This window comes from Archocentrus centrarchus, chromosome 11 (assembly GCF_007364275.1).
Source record: "Archocentrus centrarchus isolate MPI-CPG fArcCen1 chromosome 11, fArcCen1, whole genome shotgun sequence".
Classification (NCBI taxonomy): domain Eukaryota; kingdom Metazoa; phylum Chordata; class Actinopteri; order Cichliformes; family Cichlidae; genus Archocentrus; species Archocentrus centrarchus.
Genome location: NC_044356.1, coordinates 10125766 through 10143171, shown reverse-complemented (window position 1 = coordinate 10143171; position 17406 = coordinate 10125766). Strand labels below are relative to the sequence as shown.

At 41.1% G+C, this 17406-nt stretch overlaps 1 protein-coding gene across 2 annotated transcripts in view; it reads left to right on the top strand.

Moving 5' to 3' along the window:
- The window catches only part of kiaa0319l (KIAA0319-like ortholog), a 39031-nt gene extending 23406 nt beyond the window's left edge, over window positions 1–15625 (top strand). The window contains exons 16-26 of one of the 2 annotated variants that reach the window (XR_004020563.1): window positions 1326–1458; window positions 1703–1851; window positions 7912–8063; window positions 8177–8315; window positions 9964–10123; window positions 10217–10359; window positions 11105–11227; window positions 11463–11553; window positions 11657–11748; window positions 11963–12444; window positions 13370–15625. Coding sequence is in view for 1 of the 2 variants with exons in the window: in XM_030740915.1 (XP_030596775.1) it covers window positions 1326–1458; window positions 1703–1851; window positions 7912–8063; window positions 8177–8315; window positions 9964–10123; window positions 10217–10359; window positions 11105–11227; window positions 11463–11553; window positions 11657–11748; window positions 11963–12159 (1379 nt within the window). In the remaining variant the exon portion in view is untranslated. Of the gene's footprint in view, window positions 1–1325; window positions 1459–1702; window positions 1852–7911; window positions 8064–8176; window positions 8316–9963; window positions 10124–10216; window positions 10360–11104; window positions 11228–11462; window positions 11554–11656; window positions 11749–11962 lie in introns of both variants that reach the window. The other variant, XM_030740915.1, reaches the window with a different exon arrangement.
- The last annotated feature ends 1781 nt before the right edge of the window (window positions 15626–17406 follow it).

Genomic DNA, 17406 nt, shown 5'->3' with positions numbered 1-17406 from the left:
TACTATCAGAGGGCAGTGGTCCTTTATGTCATAGCAGGGCTTCATTTCTATGATATTACTACATTTGTTGTGTTCACATTAAAAATACGGGGTTTTCCTTCCTTAAATATTTAAGTACTAATCCATCTGTCAAAGCATTGAAAATTTGAGTACTTTGAGAAGGTTTATAATCCTGCTGTACTAATTCAGTTTTGATGATTTCTATTGTGGCTGTGGGCTTTAGTAGCTTGTATAGGTTGTTCTTCTCATCTAAGCTCAGAGCAAACCAAGCTACATTTGACAACCAGCATATTAGTTGTCAATATATAATTTTATATATAGGCTAGAGATCCTAGCCTATATATAAAAGCTGGCCATGGCTACTGTGGTGCCACACAGTGGATAGCTTGGATTGTCTCTGTTTTTCATGATGTGCCAAAAGTCTTCGTTTGGTGAAAGGTTTGAACTGCAGGTAGGACCCCTCTATGAAGCCTGTTGTTATGCAGTATGCAGTTTATCATCATCTTGCTGAAAAAGATGTCATCTGGAATGGAGCATATGTAGCTTTAAAACCTGTAAATACCTTTCTCCATTGGTGGTACCTTTCCAGATATGCAAGCTGCCAATTTCATAGGTACTAATGTAACGCACTCCCATACTTTGCACACAGAGATTCTTCCAGATTCTCTGAATCTTTTGATGATATTATGTACTGTAAATTAGTTATTTTAAAGTCTTCACAATTTTATGTTGGGGAACATTATTCTGAAATTGTTCCACAATTTGTAGATGGAGTTTTTGCAGATTGGCGAACCTCTGCCCATCTTCCCTTCTGAGAAAGTTAGTCTCTCTAAGATGCTTTTTTTTTTTTTATACCCAATCATGTTACTGACCTTAAACTAGTTGTAAAATATTCCTCCACCTGTTCCTTTTTAGTATCAGTTACTTTCCAGCCTTTTTTTTTTTTTTGAGACAGCCCTTTCAGTCGTGATACAGTAAATTCTTCTGGGGTTTCTGCTGATGCCAAGAGTAGATCCACTGTTAAAACAGCAAACTGTTCTTCTCTCTGTGAGGGGAAAAATTGGCATTCATACCTTCAAACTGCACTGTTAGCTACATTAGCAATAACTAGGGCACTGCTGCAGGATGCATGGTGTAGTAAACATAGAACAACATAGATTTAAATGGAATTGATTGACCCATTTAAATGGAACTGACAGACACTTGTTGCCTCGTGCAATCCAGCTGCACTAAGTACAAATATTGGATGTGTCCATCCTTATTCATCAATACTGTATTCTTTAATAATGGAGACGTGTGCGTAATTTCCACCTTTCGTCTTTCAGAAAATAATAAACCACCAGTAGCGGATGCAGGACCGGAGAAAGAGCTGACGCTGCCGATGGATCACACTACACTGGATGGCAGTAAGAGCAGTGATGACCAGAAGATAGCCACCTACCACTGGACAAAGACCAGGTCAGATAAATACAGATTCACTAGTCAGTCTGTATTATTGCAAAACGGTGTCTTGTGTGTTAAAGTCTAGACTTACAGTTGATGCAATATCTGAATCATAGTTAGAGGTTTATAACATGAAACACTTGAATTCACATCTTTCAGTCACTGTCATTAAGGTTTCCTTATCCTCCTAAATTCCCCTGCCCGTCTCTCCCTCCTTTTATGCTTCGCTCTTTTTTCGGTCCGTCTGTTCCTCCACCAGCGGTCCCGATGGCGTGAAAATTGAAAATGCAGACAGCGCCGTTGCCACGGTGACAGGTCTCGAGGTCGGCACATACGAGTTCACCCTGACAGTAACCGATGAGAGGAAGCTGGAGAGTCACGACACTGTCAAGGTCATCGTTAAGGAAGGTTCGGAGTTGTGTGTTTGTGGGTGTGGACTGAGATGTTTCTTTTTAGAAAAATGGCTGCTTGAGGTCAAAGTCAGACATCTGAGGATTGTGGATGCTGTGAAATTTGGGTTGATGATTAGAAGCATGACAAGTGCACTATTATTACCTGTGAACACAAACACTCTTAAAAAAAAAAAATATATATATATATATATATATATAGTTTAATGCATGCACATATACACAGAGAGCCATATAAATATAAACTAATTCATGCTAGTGCAGTAATTGAAATTATGGTAATGCCACCAGGATTTCAAATATGGACACTGGAACTATAGATTTAAGTGATCATGCACCTATTTATATAACAGTGGACTTAGAAAAAAGAAGAGAGACACAACATGGCGATTTAATTCAAGTATGCTTAATGATCCTCATTTCAAAAAGAAAATGGCAGAAGACATTCAGAGATACTTAGATGAAAATGATAATGGTGAAGTCTCTCCACCTATCTTGTGGGATGCAACAAAAGCCGTCCTAAGGGGGAAGATAATTGCAATTGCCTCCGCTAAAAAGAAATGGAGACAAAATAAGTTGCAAGATCTACAAGAGAGATTAAAGCTATTGGAGAACCAACCTGCCCAAAATAAAAACTCTCAAATACTAATAGACATCAAGAGACTAAGAAATGAAATTAATGATTTGACCTCACAAGAAATAGAAAAAAAAGATGCTTTTTACTAAACAACGGCATTATGAAAGTGGGACTAAATTCACTAGATTATTGGCATGGAAACTTAAAAAACAACAAGCTGAAAGGACAATCTACAAAATACGAGAGCACCAAAAAGACACAACAGAAACCAAACAGGAAAAAATACAATCTGCTTTCCAATCCTTTTATAAAAAACTTTATTCAAAAATTCCTGGGGATAAAGAACATGAAATAGATTCTTTTCTAGATACTATTGACCTTCCAGTCATGACTGAAGAACAGAATAATAAATTAGGAGCTGAAATTACACTATTGGAAGTACAAAATGCTATAAAAAAGCTAAAAACCCACAAATCACCCGGTAGTGATGGTTTTACCTCAGAATGGTATAAAGCCCTTAAAGATAAACTTGCTCCATTTCTCCTCTCAACTTTCAATTGGGCACTCAAAAAAGTACAGATCCCCCCCTAGCTGGAAAGAGGCAATCATAGCCCTCATACCAAAGGAAGGAAAGGATAGACTTGAATGCGGATCATACAGGCCAATTTCCATTCTCAATGTGGATTACCGTATTTACACATCCATAATGTCAAAAAGGATGGAGAATATACTACCAGACCTAATACAGAATGACCAAACCGGCTTTATTCACAAACTGCAAACACAAGACAATATCAGACGCACACTTCATATTATGGACCACATGCAGCACCATAATGAAAAAGCAATGATAATTAGTTTAGATGCCGAAAAGGCATTTGACTCCGTAAGCTGACAATACCTATACAAAGTATTGCATAAATTCCAGATAAGCAGTTTAATAATTGATACTATTAAAGCCATCTATAACAACCCAACTGCTAGGATCAAAATTAATGGTTACATGACAGAACCACTGGTACTAGAGAGAGGGGTCCGACAGGGCTGTGCCTGGTCCCCTCTCCTCTTCGCCTTATTCCTAGAACCGATGGCTCAATATATTAGACAGAATAATAACATTTGTGGTATAACAATAGACAGATTAGAACACAAAATAGCAAGCTATGCAGATGACGTACTCTTATATTTAACCAAATTTGAGACCTCATTGCCTGAAGCAATGAAATTTCTCAGTGATATTGGCCCATTGTCAGGATACAAACTGAATATAGAAAAGACAGCTCAAAAATGCATACCCATTTAAATGGAATACAGAATCAACTAAATACCTGGGGGTCATATTGCACAAAGACCTATCAAAACTCCTAGAGAAAAATTATACCGCCCTATATCACAATATTAAAAAGGATCTTGAGGGATGGAGCCACATACCTTTCCTTAATCTAAGTGCCAGGATTGAAATTATAAAAATGAACATACTACCCAGATATCTATATTTATTTCAAACACTCCCAGTTAACATTCCAAGGCAATATTTTGTAGAATGGGACAAAACCCTACAACTACCAAAGGAGCGGGGAGGCTGGGGCTTACCATCTCTCAAAAACTATTTCTTATCCGCCCAACTAAGAGCTCTGCTTTACTGGTGCGATCCACTGTACGAAGCTCAATGGAAGAACATTGAATGTAGACTAATAGCAGACACTCCCATACAGGCCATACTGGCAGACAATAAGCGCCTAGAATCTATAAACAGATTAGAAAATCCCTGGAGCAAATCAGCACTCACAGTATGGAAAGAACTAATAAAAGTACACAAATTGGAAAAGCCTATCAAAATCTTGGGGTGGTGTGCATATGACTCAAATTTTATTCCAAATGGTGTAGACTCCCGATTTAAGTTCTGGACCACAAAAGGCATAATAAATTATTTTCAGCTAATACAAGATAACCAAATAAAAAGTTTCCAGACCTTAAAAGAAAAATTTAATTTGGAGAAGCAAGACTTTTCCCGATATTTACAGTTAAGAAATTACTATAACCATGCAATTAAACAAAGTGAAGGAGATGAATATAACCCCCTAATTCAACTTTTTATAAAGGGATATAAATCAGAACTTTCCAAGGGCATAATCTCACAACTATACCAAAGTATACATAATCTGAAAAACTGCTCAACAAAATACATTAAAGACAAATGGGAGAAAGAGGAAGCCTTAGTCATTACAGACGAGGAATGGGAACAGATTTGTACATCACAGTGGAGATGTACAAAATCCCACACCCGGAAAGAATATTGCTGGAAAAATGTGTCACGTTACTTTATACCCCCTACTCAAAGTGTGCATTACTCAGGAGGCACTGCCGAATGCTGGAGAAAATGTGGCTCCCAGAATGCCAATCATCACATTTTCTGGGGCTGCCCAAAGGTTCAGAATTACTGGAAGGAGGTGAATAGAGTAATGCAACTCATTTTCAAATCTCACATCCCTCTTGATTTTAAAATAATGTATCTAGGATACAAACCTCCACAACTTAAAGGAATAGATGGATATCTATGGAATGTTCTATTGGCATCAGGGAAGAAAACAATAATGAAAAAATGAATGATACAACATGAACCAACTGTTAAAGATTGGAATGAGGTGACCATGTCTATTTATAGGATGGAAAAAATGACTTTTTCTGTGAATCTACAGATGGAAATGTTTGTTAAACACTGGGAGAAATGGGAGAAATATGCCAGAAAATGTATACCTAACTTTACTTGAAGTAAATGAGGAACTACCTAAAATACGAAAATGTAACCCTGTCTTGCTCTCCTTTGCTAAACCCTTACATTTGCAATCTTCCCATAGGTTAAATACTGCTACATGGTAATGTCCTCTCTCTGCTTTTGTTTTGTCAAAATGTTATTGTTTCTTTTCTTTTCTCTATGAAACAAGTATATGTTAAAAAAGAAAGAAGACATAAGATGGAGACAACATGAAACATTTGTTTTTCTTAAGCTTCCCCAATACTTTTTTTTTTTTTTTTTTTGAGATTGAACTAGGGTTGATTGTATTGAAGCTAAAGCGTATTGACTGTGTAATTTTTGTTTCCACTAATAAGGAAAAGAATAAAAAATAAAGTTAAAAAAAAAAAAAAAATTATGGTAATGCCCAGGATAAGAATAAGTCTGCCATCCATCAGTTACAGTATTTGTGTTACATGTATCTTATTGTATCAGGTTCCATAGGTTTATTATCATGTTAAGGTTTAAGGTTCAGTTTTTCAGTTTAATTTTATTTATAGAGCACCACCTGGAGGATTTTTTTTTTATGAGCTGCTGGATATTTATTTATCCCCAAGGGGAAATTCAAAGTATTTATCCAGTCTCAATAACAGTGTAATCTCAGGTATCTTTATATTGCAAGGTAAAGACCCGACTGTACTGACTACTCCAACAATCAGACAGTCCCCTTTGAGCAGCACTTGGTAACAGTAGGAAGGAAGGACTCTCTTTTTAAAAGGAAGAGATCGCCTATAGAACCAGGCACAATGAAAGACGGCCATCTACTGTGACTAGTTGGGGGTGAGGTCCTGAGCCCATAGCAGCAAAATTAGGGGATGGTTCAGGGTCACCAGACCTGTCTGTAAAATGGACAGTCTGAAGCCTGATCTTAAAACTAGGGAGCATCTCTGTACTCCGAATCCAAACTTGAAGCTGGTTCCACAGGAGAGGGTCCTGATTGGTCTGCCTCCCATTCTACATTTAGAAACTGGGAATTACAAGTAAGCCTGCAGTTTTAGACCCAAGTGCTCTGCTGGCATAATGTGGATACTACGAGGTCTTGGTATGTGAGGAGAAGGATTTTAAATGTCATTTTGGATTTAACAGGGAGCCAGTGAACAGAAGCTGATATGGGAGAAATGTGGTCTTTCTTTCTAATGCCTGTCTGTACTCTTTCTGCAGCATTTTGGATCAGCTGAAGGCTCTCAGGAAGCTTTTAGAACAGCCTGATAGTAATAAATTACAGTAGTCTGACCTAGAAGTAATAAATGCATGAACTGTTCCTAATTTTAACAACATTGCACAATATGTTCAGTCTGCTTGCGTATTTCTTATACTATGTTATGTTAGATTGTGTCAGCTTGTCCTGAATGCCTATTTGGTCCTTTAAACTAATATTTTCCAACTATTACCTCAGGTGTCATTCAGAGGCCTGTTCTCTGTGCATTTTTAAAATAATCCCAGATCAAAATGGGTGGGGTGGGGTGACTCTAATCTTGATTCTGTTCAGCTCTTTGAGCCCACAAGAGAATTTGATTAGAAAAGCTGGATTAAATGATCTGAGATGATCGTACGCTCCCATCATCATTAACCAGAGGATAAATATCAATGCTAAAAACCGGGAGGAGGCCCCCGGGCAGACCCAGAACATGCTGAAGAGATAAGCAGCAGAAGATGATAGATGGATGGATGGAAACCATGATCAGCAAAATTATGAGTAGAGGAAGGACAAAGAGGGAGGAGAAGTTTATATTCCATCATAGGAGGAACTAAGAGAATTAAGAGGAGAATTAAGAGCTCACATTAAAGGTAAATTAAAAAATGAAAGCAGCAAAATGTGGCCACAATGTACAAAATAAAAGCGCATTCATTCATTCGTTAATTGCTTGGGGAACAGTGGTAGGAAACATCGTGATAATAAATTGCTTTTGCCAATTACTCCCTCTCAACTGAAGCTGTAATTCTCTAAAAATGACTCCCAATATTCTCTCCACAGTGCACAGAACAGTCCCCCCCCCGCACACACACACACTCTGCATCCATAAATTGCACAACCAAGGTTGGGCTGATTCCCTGAAACAGTTGTTAACACCTAATCTTGTTTGCAGTGAATTGACCTGCACACAAGCAGGTTTGACCTGGCGGATGTGTTGCTGTAAAATCCAATCTTAACAGTTGTTTCAAAGAACTGAAATATTCAGCATCGCGCCAGATCGTCAACAATTTAAACCAAGTTAATGTGCCGATCTGTGCGTGCGGAGAACCGGCATCTGCTGTGAGCTCATCGTGTTATGTTGTATAAACCAGAGGCTGTGCTTTTAACGACAAACAGTCCACGAGACGGGACGTGTGCACAACAATTACAAACACTTGGGGCTGGCAAGGCTGTAAACATGCAGTCAAGTGTTGTAGTTGCATATAACCTCTTAATTCTCTCTTTAATTACACAGAGGTTATAACATCTCCTGTAATTTGGATTTATCTGAATGTGCTTCAGTTTTCATGGCAAAAGCGTGACTGTAATTGAGATGCTGTTTTTGTTGCTTGCAGAGAAACTGTAGGGGTTACAAAAAAGCCTTTTTAAAGTGTACGACAGGCACCTAAATGTACCTAAACGTACCTGTTTTGTATCAGTTTGACAAGAGTGACACCATCACGATGAGTCATTTTCCAAAGAGGTTTCTGAAATTTTAATGTTTTTCCTCCAGAAAAGGACCAGCTGCCAGTGGCGCGTGTTGTGTCGAGTCCACCCATCTCTCTGCCTGTCAGAACCGCCACTTTGGATGGATCTCAATCCACCGATGACAAAGGTGGACTCAGCTACCTGTGGACCAGAGAAGATGGCAGTCCTGCTGCTGGGGTGAGACTGAGTGCTGCAATCAGGCCTTTGACTGTTGTTAGCTCTGGTTTAGTTTATAGCAGCAACCAACAGATTTATAAAATAATAAGTATTTTTTGTTTTTGTTTTAACAGGACGTGCTGAACAACTCTGACCACCAGGCAGTGCTGTTTCTGGGAAACCTGGTGGAGGGGAAGTACAGCTTCATCCTGACGGTGATTGACAGCAAAGGACAAAGCAACAAGGCCAGGGGCACAGTGGAGGTCAAACCAGGTACGCAGACCTGCACAAACACATGTACAGACAAATCCACAGTCATGTATTTTTTTTTTTTTTTCTGTGGTGGAAGAAAAGGTCCTCCAAGCTTTACAAACATCACTTCTTCTTTGTCCTACAAGTTTTCTTATTCTTTCTAGTGAACGGTTCAGTGTGTAAATTTTGGTCTGTTTTTTAATCCAAAAACAATGCTAAAGGCTTTTTGGCATTAAAATTGAGGTTTATCTATTATAATTTTACCCTTCTGGATACAAACCAAAGTAGAAACAGCAGCAAGTGAAATTTCTTTTGAAATAATCTTCTTATATGCCGCGCTGATTCCTTCCTAAAGTGTTTTAATCTTTCTCCATTGACTAGAAAAAGTATCCACTTGTCTCTTTTATGTTTATTAAATAAAGTGTTTCTTGTGGATTTTATTATACTGATTTAACTTGGCAGAAATTACATAGATATGTTTGCGTTAGCTAATTAAAGTGTTAGTGTGAGGTACGTATTCACTGTTTGGGTGTGAGTCACAGCACGAGCTGATTTCCAATCCTCTGCTGAGATTTCAGTTTGCAAATCTTTGTTCCATGTATTCAGCTTATAAACGCATGACAGTGTAATTAAGATCCTGTTCTTCAGAACAGAAATAAAACATGCACATTAATCAAAGATGGCAGTAGCTCATCATAAAAGCTTGAATGTAAAATGTTATAGTTAAACATTAAAAATAGTTAAAAACCTCTGGGTTTAGGAAAACACAGTGAAACAGGGTTTCTTTAGCCTCTGTGTGTACTGTGTGTTGACTAAACTTGGAAGGAGTTGCATACGTTTGCATTAACCAAATACAGTGTGTTTAGGAAGTCTACAAGACTTTGCTTCATCCATTCAGCCTATAATGTGAGCTCTGATTATACAGCTCTGATTTGATGGCCTTTCATGAACAGTTCTTTGTCATCATGAGGTAAAAATAAGAGTTTATGTGGGTCTAGTCAGTGAACTCTGTTGGGTTGGAGTGTGATTTTTACACAACGTCTAAGCCATAGAAATTTACATTTATGTATCTGCTCTTCGCGGGGCGAGAAAATGGTTGCCCCATATTGGACTGTACTGTGACAGAGATGGAATTTCTCACATCATACCAAATTTTAATGTACACTCTCATTTTTACTCTGATGAAACTGCTGTTGGTAGTTTTCCCTTGTAGTTGTTTTTATGGTGCATCCTGTCACAATAAAAGACTCATGGTTTCTATTCAGGCTTTTATTTTGTAGCAAGATAAAGCTTCAAATGGGGAAAGAAATTTGTGGTCATTAAAAAGCACAGTGGAAAAATATATTGAGACACAGCTACAAGAGGGTGTACGAGCTCTGCATGATTTTTTTTGTTTCTTCAAACAAATCTGCATAGAAATGATTTCCACACAGCAGGAGACTCAGCAGCCGGCAGCAGAAGGTTGAGCGGGTCAGCGCAGCATACGGCGCACATACACACACTCGGCCAGAAACTAATCCGTCGCTTGGTGCTCTGGCCTCTCTCCCAGATTTCAGAGAGTCAGATGGATCCCGCAATCTGCCCGTTTTCCTCATGTCACTTTTTCTGTTTCACTGTCACCTGATCTGTCCTCCCTCTCCCCGTTTCTCCTTTGTCTTCTCTCCCTCAGACATGTGGGAACGCGACCTGGTGGAGCTGGTCTTGGAGGTCTCTGTATCGCAGGTATCCCAGCGTCAGCGCGACATGCTGCTGCGACAGGTCGGGGTTTTACTGGGCGTGCTCGACAGCGACATCATTGTGCGAGAGATCAGTGCATTTAATGAGCACAGGTGATTTTTCTGATTTAGAGATCTGTGATGAAACACATCCATGAACATAGCTGGAATCCTGATTTGACTAAGTATCCTCCCCTCCCTCCTCAGCACTCGTTTGGTCTTCCTGGTGTCAGGCAGTCCGGGGCGCCCTCCACTGTCTGGCCGCAATGTTGCACTTGGCCTTCGCAACAAACTGTGCAAACAGAAGAATGACTTCCTCATCTTCAAGGCCCGCCGAGTGGATACAGTCAGTGAGTGCCTCGCAAAGATTACATGCAAGGAATCTTGATGGGTGCCACTTAAGATGTTTATTTTTAATAATTTTAGTGCCAAGACTTTTTTTTTTTTTTCTTTTTCAAAAGCCAAAAATCACACATTGTCAGCAAAGGTTTAGAATCAGGCTTAATATAAGATGTACTTTATTTATCGCAAAAGTTGGGAAATTCCTGTTACAGCAGCCAGAATGGAAAACACAATTGCCCAATAAAACGATGTAGCTCAATAAAATGGAATATGACCAAACAAAAAGCTCAGTTAGGGGGAAAAAAATTTCTAAAGAGAAAAGAGCTCAATTAAACATTTTTTTTAAGTCAAATATGGCCAGTAAGTAAAAATCTGAATATAATATAATTAAATGGCACCATAATGTAAAATGGCTTGATAAAATGCATTAAAACTAAATAAACATAATAAATGTAGTAAAATACAGCTACAATAAACGTCTCATGACATTAAAGTGTGCAGAGTGCACTGATAATGACTCGTTTTTGAGTGATTCCACTTAAAGACAAACCAAACCAATCACATGTGCTTCTTGTTTAAAGCAGTAAACCATAAAAATCAGACTATCAAATTTTCCCTCAGATTTCTTAGCTGTTGCAAAGTCATATGTATTGCTCGTCTCCTTAGTGCTTTAAGTCTGCCGTTTGGAAGCTCTTGCCACATTTTAAAGCTCGAGGTTTGTTGAGCGCTCACTCTGCCGCTCTCCCTCCTCAGTCTGCCAGCTGAATTGCTCCGGCCACGGCGAGTGTGACTCATTCACGCGGCGCTGCGTCTGTCACCCTTTCTGGATGGAGAATTTCATCAGAGCCCAGTTTGGAGACACAGAGAGCAACTGTGGTAAGAAGAGAGGTGTTGCAATAAAATAAAGGGTCAATAAATATAAATTAATGAATAATCAGGGGTATTGTTGTGAAAATGTGGCTCAGAAAATAATTTCCAGGCAACAAGCCATCTAAATTTAATTTTTTGTTTCATGTAGTCAGACCTTAAACTTATTTAGCTGCCTAGCATTATTTTAGACTACAGTTTAATACTTACTTTATCATATAATAACTTTTTCCCCTGTTTTCAGAGTGGAGCGTGCTCTATGTGGTGATAGCATCCTTTATGATTGTGGTTGCTGCGGCAACACTTGTGTGGGGGATAGTGTGCTGCTGCAACAGGTGAGTTTGGTATTTACTTTGTTCTTTAAATAATGGGTTAGGATTATTAAATAACTCTGAGAATATTGATCATTGATTTTGGCATGTTTATTTCTCCCATTAGGCGTAAGAACAAAGTGCGCCGAAATAAAAGCCGATACAAAATACTCGAAGCTGACGAGCAGGACTGTTTGGAGCTGCAACTGCCGAGAGCTGGTGGGAATGTTTGAAAACACAAATACCACAATACCAGTACTTTCTTACTCTGTAATAAGATTACATGCACTGCAGAACTTATTACCTCCACCGAGGAGGTTATGTTTTTGCTGGCTCGTGCGTGTGTGCCATTCTGTCTGTAAACACATAGTCCAGCTTTAAAACCGCTTCATTCATTGCATTTTCTTTCTCTTCCATCCTCCTCCTCCTGCAGCCCGCCTGAAGCCAGTTCCTGCCCCCACCTCCTCTGCCCTCATGCATTCAGACTCTGACCTGGACAGCGATGAAGGGCAGGGCGGAGTCCCGTGGAAGGACCAAGAGCGCGGGCAGCTCCTGCGGCCTCAGAACGGCTCCCTGAGGAACGGCCAGGGGCCGGCGAGGGCCAAGAAGCAAAGAGAGGAGCTCCTATAGCAAGAGAGGAAGGGGGAGCTCACAGCTGCCCTCACACAGCTCTTCCCCTTCACTCTTCCTCTTTCTCCTTTGTTGTTCTTCAACATGGAAACCTCGCACCTCTCGTCCACGAAGACAAGACTGTGAGATACCATGTGTTGGGGAGACGGAGAGAGGAGGAGAAATGTGCTGGAACCATGTTGTCCCACTGTCACAGAAACGACACCACTAGACTGAAGCTTCCCTGCGCCCACACTGAGCCAGTATGAAGGGAAAAAGAAACTGCCGTTACACTGAGAACCAGGGGTGAGCACTGTGTTTTTGAATGGTATCAAATATTAAGTTAGACCCCTGATATTTAACACAGAGACATAAAGAATGTACTGCTGCCCCTCTCCTGCTGCTGGCTTACAAAGGTTGGAGATTGTGTGAGAGAAAGTAGCCCGAGTGACTTTATAGATTAGGGGACAGAAAAAAAAAAAAAAAGCTTCAATGACACGAAAACCAGCCACCTGACACGCTCACACCTCGCCTCTTGTAGACACGCATGTACGGACAGGTCGTATTCACGCCGTTTCAGGTTGAGCCGACGCTACCAAACACTGCCATTTTTAAATTAATGGTTAACTCTTCTCTGATTGTTTCTGTTCAACCGGGGAGGGGGGGGGTATCACAACCAAAACTGAGCTGAGCTGGCAACGGCTCATCGAAACCACCTCAGAAAATCTTTTAAATAATTTATGTGCATGAAGAGCGACAGATTGCAGCTCTGGTACAACCTGATCCGATCGGCTGCATGTTTGTATGTCAGGTGTATGTGTGGATTTCTATGGCTGCGGTGCCAAAAGATGTTTCCTCGAAGCAGTTTGTATGTTTTATTGGATTTTTTCTTTTGTTTGTTTGTTTGCTTGCTTTTATGAACCCACAGAAGAGTGGCAGCGTTTAAGGTTTAATTCTGAAGGCTTCTCCGTGGATTAAGTAACCGGAGTACACAACTTTAATGAGCATGGTCTCGACGGGGGAGATAACGAGGAGAAAGACGAAGTACACAGGACGCTGCTCGCTCACTCGCTCGCTCACCTTTTGTTAATGCAATGACTGCTTGACCCGTGAAGACTACTTAGTTTTTGTTGCTGTTTTTACAAACAACCTTATGGCTGTGATTTAGATGTCGATGCACTTTGATTTTAATGTCTTCTGTTTCACTTTGTCTCTTTGTTGGTTTAAAAAGGGAGACGTTCTTCTGTGATGGTGGGAAGTTGAGAGGTTCAGCCATAAACACAGGACAGCATTAAATATGGATAGGAGAAAAGTTGCATTAAAGTTATCCAGTAGAGAGATACTAATCAAATATAGGGTTGCAGTGGTATGAAAATCTTTGTTTTTTTTTTTCCTTCCATGGACATTTATATATTTGTAGCATGGCGTAAGAGGTGATGCAACCTTACCTGCACACAACCTGCACCAACTACCAATACAACACCATCCTAAAAACTCTGATCAGCCCAGCCAGCACTACCTCCTAATGTCAGGACAAAACAGCTGTATTAGACGTAACCCAGAGAAATATGCTATTAAGAAAGATTTCTGCATTTAATGGTAACATTGTGATTAAAAACAAGCACCGTCTCAGCTATTGGCTGCTACAACAACACACTGAAAAAGTCAGATGAGAAAATAAAACGAAAGTGGTAGAAATACCAATTTAAGTTCATTCAGTCGTTTGTCAGTCGTCATATTGAGATATTATTAATGCATCATAAAGAGCTGAAGGATGCTGAGCGCTGGCAGTGGATATGGGCAGATGTCAGTAATGTAAGCCTCCGTGGTTCAGGCTCTAACTCTCAGCACGCTTCGTAGTATGTTCACCACCCAGTGACCTGTATCTGGAGACCAATTATCAGCCTTCAAATTAGTGAGAGGCTGCAGCCAAAAATGTGTCTCAACCCCATTAAAGAATCCAAAGTGGACATGTGTTATTGTTACAAGTGTATATAAATACTGTGCATAGAGGATTATGGCTGCCAGCGCCACTGGTAATGATGAAATAATTAAACAAAACTTCATACCACTGGAACCCAAAGAAGAGGGTGTGAAATTTTTTTACTTTTTATCTTGAGGGAAATTTTGCAGTTTCTGTAAAATTACAGCAAACACTTCTGATCAATTGGCTTCCAAAGAGGGTGAGGACGCTTGTTTTTAATGTTCCTTTTTCAAGATGGAAGAACAGTGAACCCATCTTTTAAAGAAAACGAATGTTTAAATCAAAAAGTCACATGTCCGTATAAACTGAAACAGGTTTCGCTGGATACAATGTTATAAATTTTTCTTAAGTCTGGCCATAAAGTGATTTTGTGGAGTTGGAGTCAAACTCCACAGGCCCTGTGCTGTGCAGAAATATAAGGCAGTGTTGTTTTGTAGCAAATGTAAAAGTCAAAATGTCAGCGTTCAAATAGGTTTTACTAAACTTCCTTTCAGGATACGAGTGAGCCGCGCGTCCGATCGCAGATGAAACTGCACTAAATCCCAAAAACAAATTATTTCTTCCCACAGACAGGACACGAGCAGGAGGTTAATCTGGAGGATGTTTGCGTCCTCTTTGAGCAGATTACCAGAAATAAACCACAAACGGCGCTCAGCAGGAAGGCTTTGTTTGTGCATCGGTAGTAATCCGAGGTGTTTCTTGGCTGGACTGTACTGAGGGGGAAAACTTTAACGAACAGCTCTCCCGTGTATCATCTCACTTTGCATGCGGAATGTGAAACTGACCCGTTAGTCCTCATCTGAAGTCACTTTTTTTGATTTTTTTTTTTTTTTTTTTGGTCGTTGTTGTTGAATGTTAGAAGGGTACGTCGTTGATTCAGTTCATCCTGTACTCTGTGTGAAATAAACAATCATTTCAAATTCCTGCAAAAACAAACAAAAAAAAAAAATCTTTCTTACTGCTAAGTCATCTCATTGCACTTTGAGTGCTCAGACTGAGTAGAAAAGCGCTATATAAGAACTAGTCCATTTACCATTGGATCTGCTGCACAAAATGTATTTTATTCTCACCTGCTGAATTTATCGGGCCATCGTTTGCGCTCCTGTAGGAGGCAAATTAAAATCAAGCGCACCCAAGTGCCAACTCTGTCAAAACACTTTGGAATAATTTCATATTATCTTCATGTTTTTTGGAACAGCAGCCAAATTGTTCTGATGTATTCATCTTTTTGTTTTGGTTTTTTTTTGGTCTCCCAAATTTCTTTTTTTACGGCCATTTTCTTCCTGATGGATGACACACAATTTTTCATCTCTTCTGTTACATTCGCCGTTTGTTTGGGATTTTTAGATGCAAGTGAACTGACCTCGACTCCCAAGAGTCCACTGTGAAGGCAGAGTCAAAAATGAGGAGAAAATGCTAAATGAAAGGGGGAGTATCTGCTTTTTTTTTTTTTTTTTTTTTTTTTTTGTTTTAATAAAATTTTAGTGAAGGATAACCCCTGTTTTTGTTCTATGATCTGTAAAATTAAAATAAAAAAACTTTTGGCTTGTTCTCAAGTTGTCTGATCTGAGCAAAGACTGACTTTGAAGGTTTTTATTCTTTTTTTTTTTTTTTTTTTTTCCTGCAGCTCATTACAAAGGGGGGGTTTCTCTCTTATTTGTTGTTTTTCCTCCACAGCCTGCACAGTTCAAAGGAAAAGTCTTTGTGTGATCTGACAGAGCCGGGAGAAATTCCGGCTCATCACCTGATTGGAAAATTATTCAATTCCTTTATTGCACCTTCATACAAGGGCACCACTTTCATATGTACATATTATAGGGTTGGTATAATGTGAGTACAGTGAATCCAAACATCTATGTATTGTTGCACTGATGGTTGGTCGTTTCATTGGCTTCTATAAGCCATTACCCTTGATGTGCTTTGCTGCTCCATTAACACCTAATGGGTTATAGACCTTCTGCGGCCCTGTCCAGCTCTCCTAGAGTAACTGCCTGTTTGTGTCTATTGTTGAGTGAATGGGCATCTAGGAGGAGCGGGCCGCCCTCTGCGGTGGGGGCGAGGGCGCCAACCTCGGGTGCTGCAGTGCTCCGGGATGCTGTCACCGCGGCCCCGGGCTCACCTCCCCCTGCCCTGTGCTGGGGTGTGGGAGGTCGGGGTGCCTATTGAGCCAGCGGCCAGCTGGCTCTCTTCTTCCAGGATTTTTCCTGGTCATATGCCCCCCCCCCCCCTCCCCCTCCCCATACACAAACACACACACACACACACACAGAATACACATCACTCACAGATGTAGGATGGAGAGGCCACGTGGAGAGCTGCACCACCACTTGCCTCTCCGTTTTAATTGCACTTTAGTCATTATAACTCACAACACATACACACTTACACCCTGATACACATAGGACCTTTGGGGCAGGCATGTTACTCAGAGGTCGATGAGATGGGCCGCTGAGGTGGCCCCACTCGGATCCTCGTCACTGTCTGTCTCCAAATTTTATTTGCACTTTAGACATGGAGGGTTTTGGGGGGGCAGTATGGGCAGGCGCTGACGACCAACAGTTGGCGCTTGTGGCATAACTGTCCCCTCAATTTTAACTGCACCCTATACACCTCATTCACTCACAAACATTAACACATAGACCTACAAGTTGGGGAGGAGGAGGGGTGGATGGGCCATCTTACACCCCGATTTCTTGCGTCTCGCCCGGGGTAGGGGTCGGGTGGTTCCTTGGGGACCGGGCTGGTGGCGTCCTGGGGTCGCTGTTGGCCCTGGGGTGGTTTCCACTTGCCCCGCCTTCAGAGGGTGGGTAGCTATGGATGAATGTGTGTCTTTGTGTATTTGTCACCGTCTCCGTGAGTATGGGTGGGTGAGTGAATGTGTATGTATGGCATATCTGTGTGTGGGTAAGTATGTATGGGCATGTATGAGTATCTGTGTATAAATGTGTACACGGGTGTCTGGGTGTGTTTGTATGTATGGCTGGACCTGGGTCTGGGCCTTGTGCCTTGCCTCCTGGCCGCTCCTTGCTGGTTGCCTCCTCCCCCCTACCCCCCTGGGATGGGGGTGCCTCGGGGTTCCTGGGTGGGGCTGGGTGTTCTGGCGTGGGTACTGGCCTGCCCCCCTTGGGGGTGCGGTGCGGGGCTGCGTTGGCTTCTTCGGCGTGGGGGGGGGCTCTGTGGAGGGTCGGGCGGTCCTTGGGTGCCGTGGGCCCGGGAGCCCTGCCGCCGGCCAGTGCAGGGGGCTGGCCGCTGGGGGGGGGCTGGCTTCTCATCGCCTTGGGTTC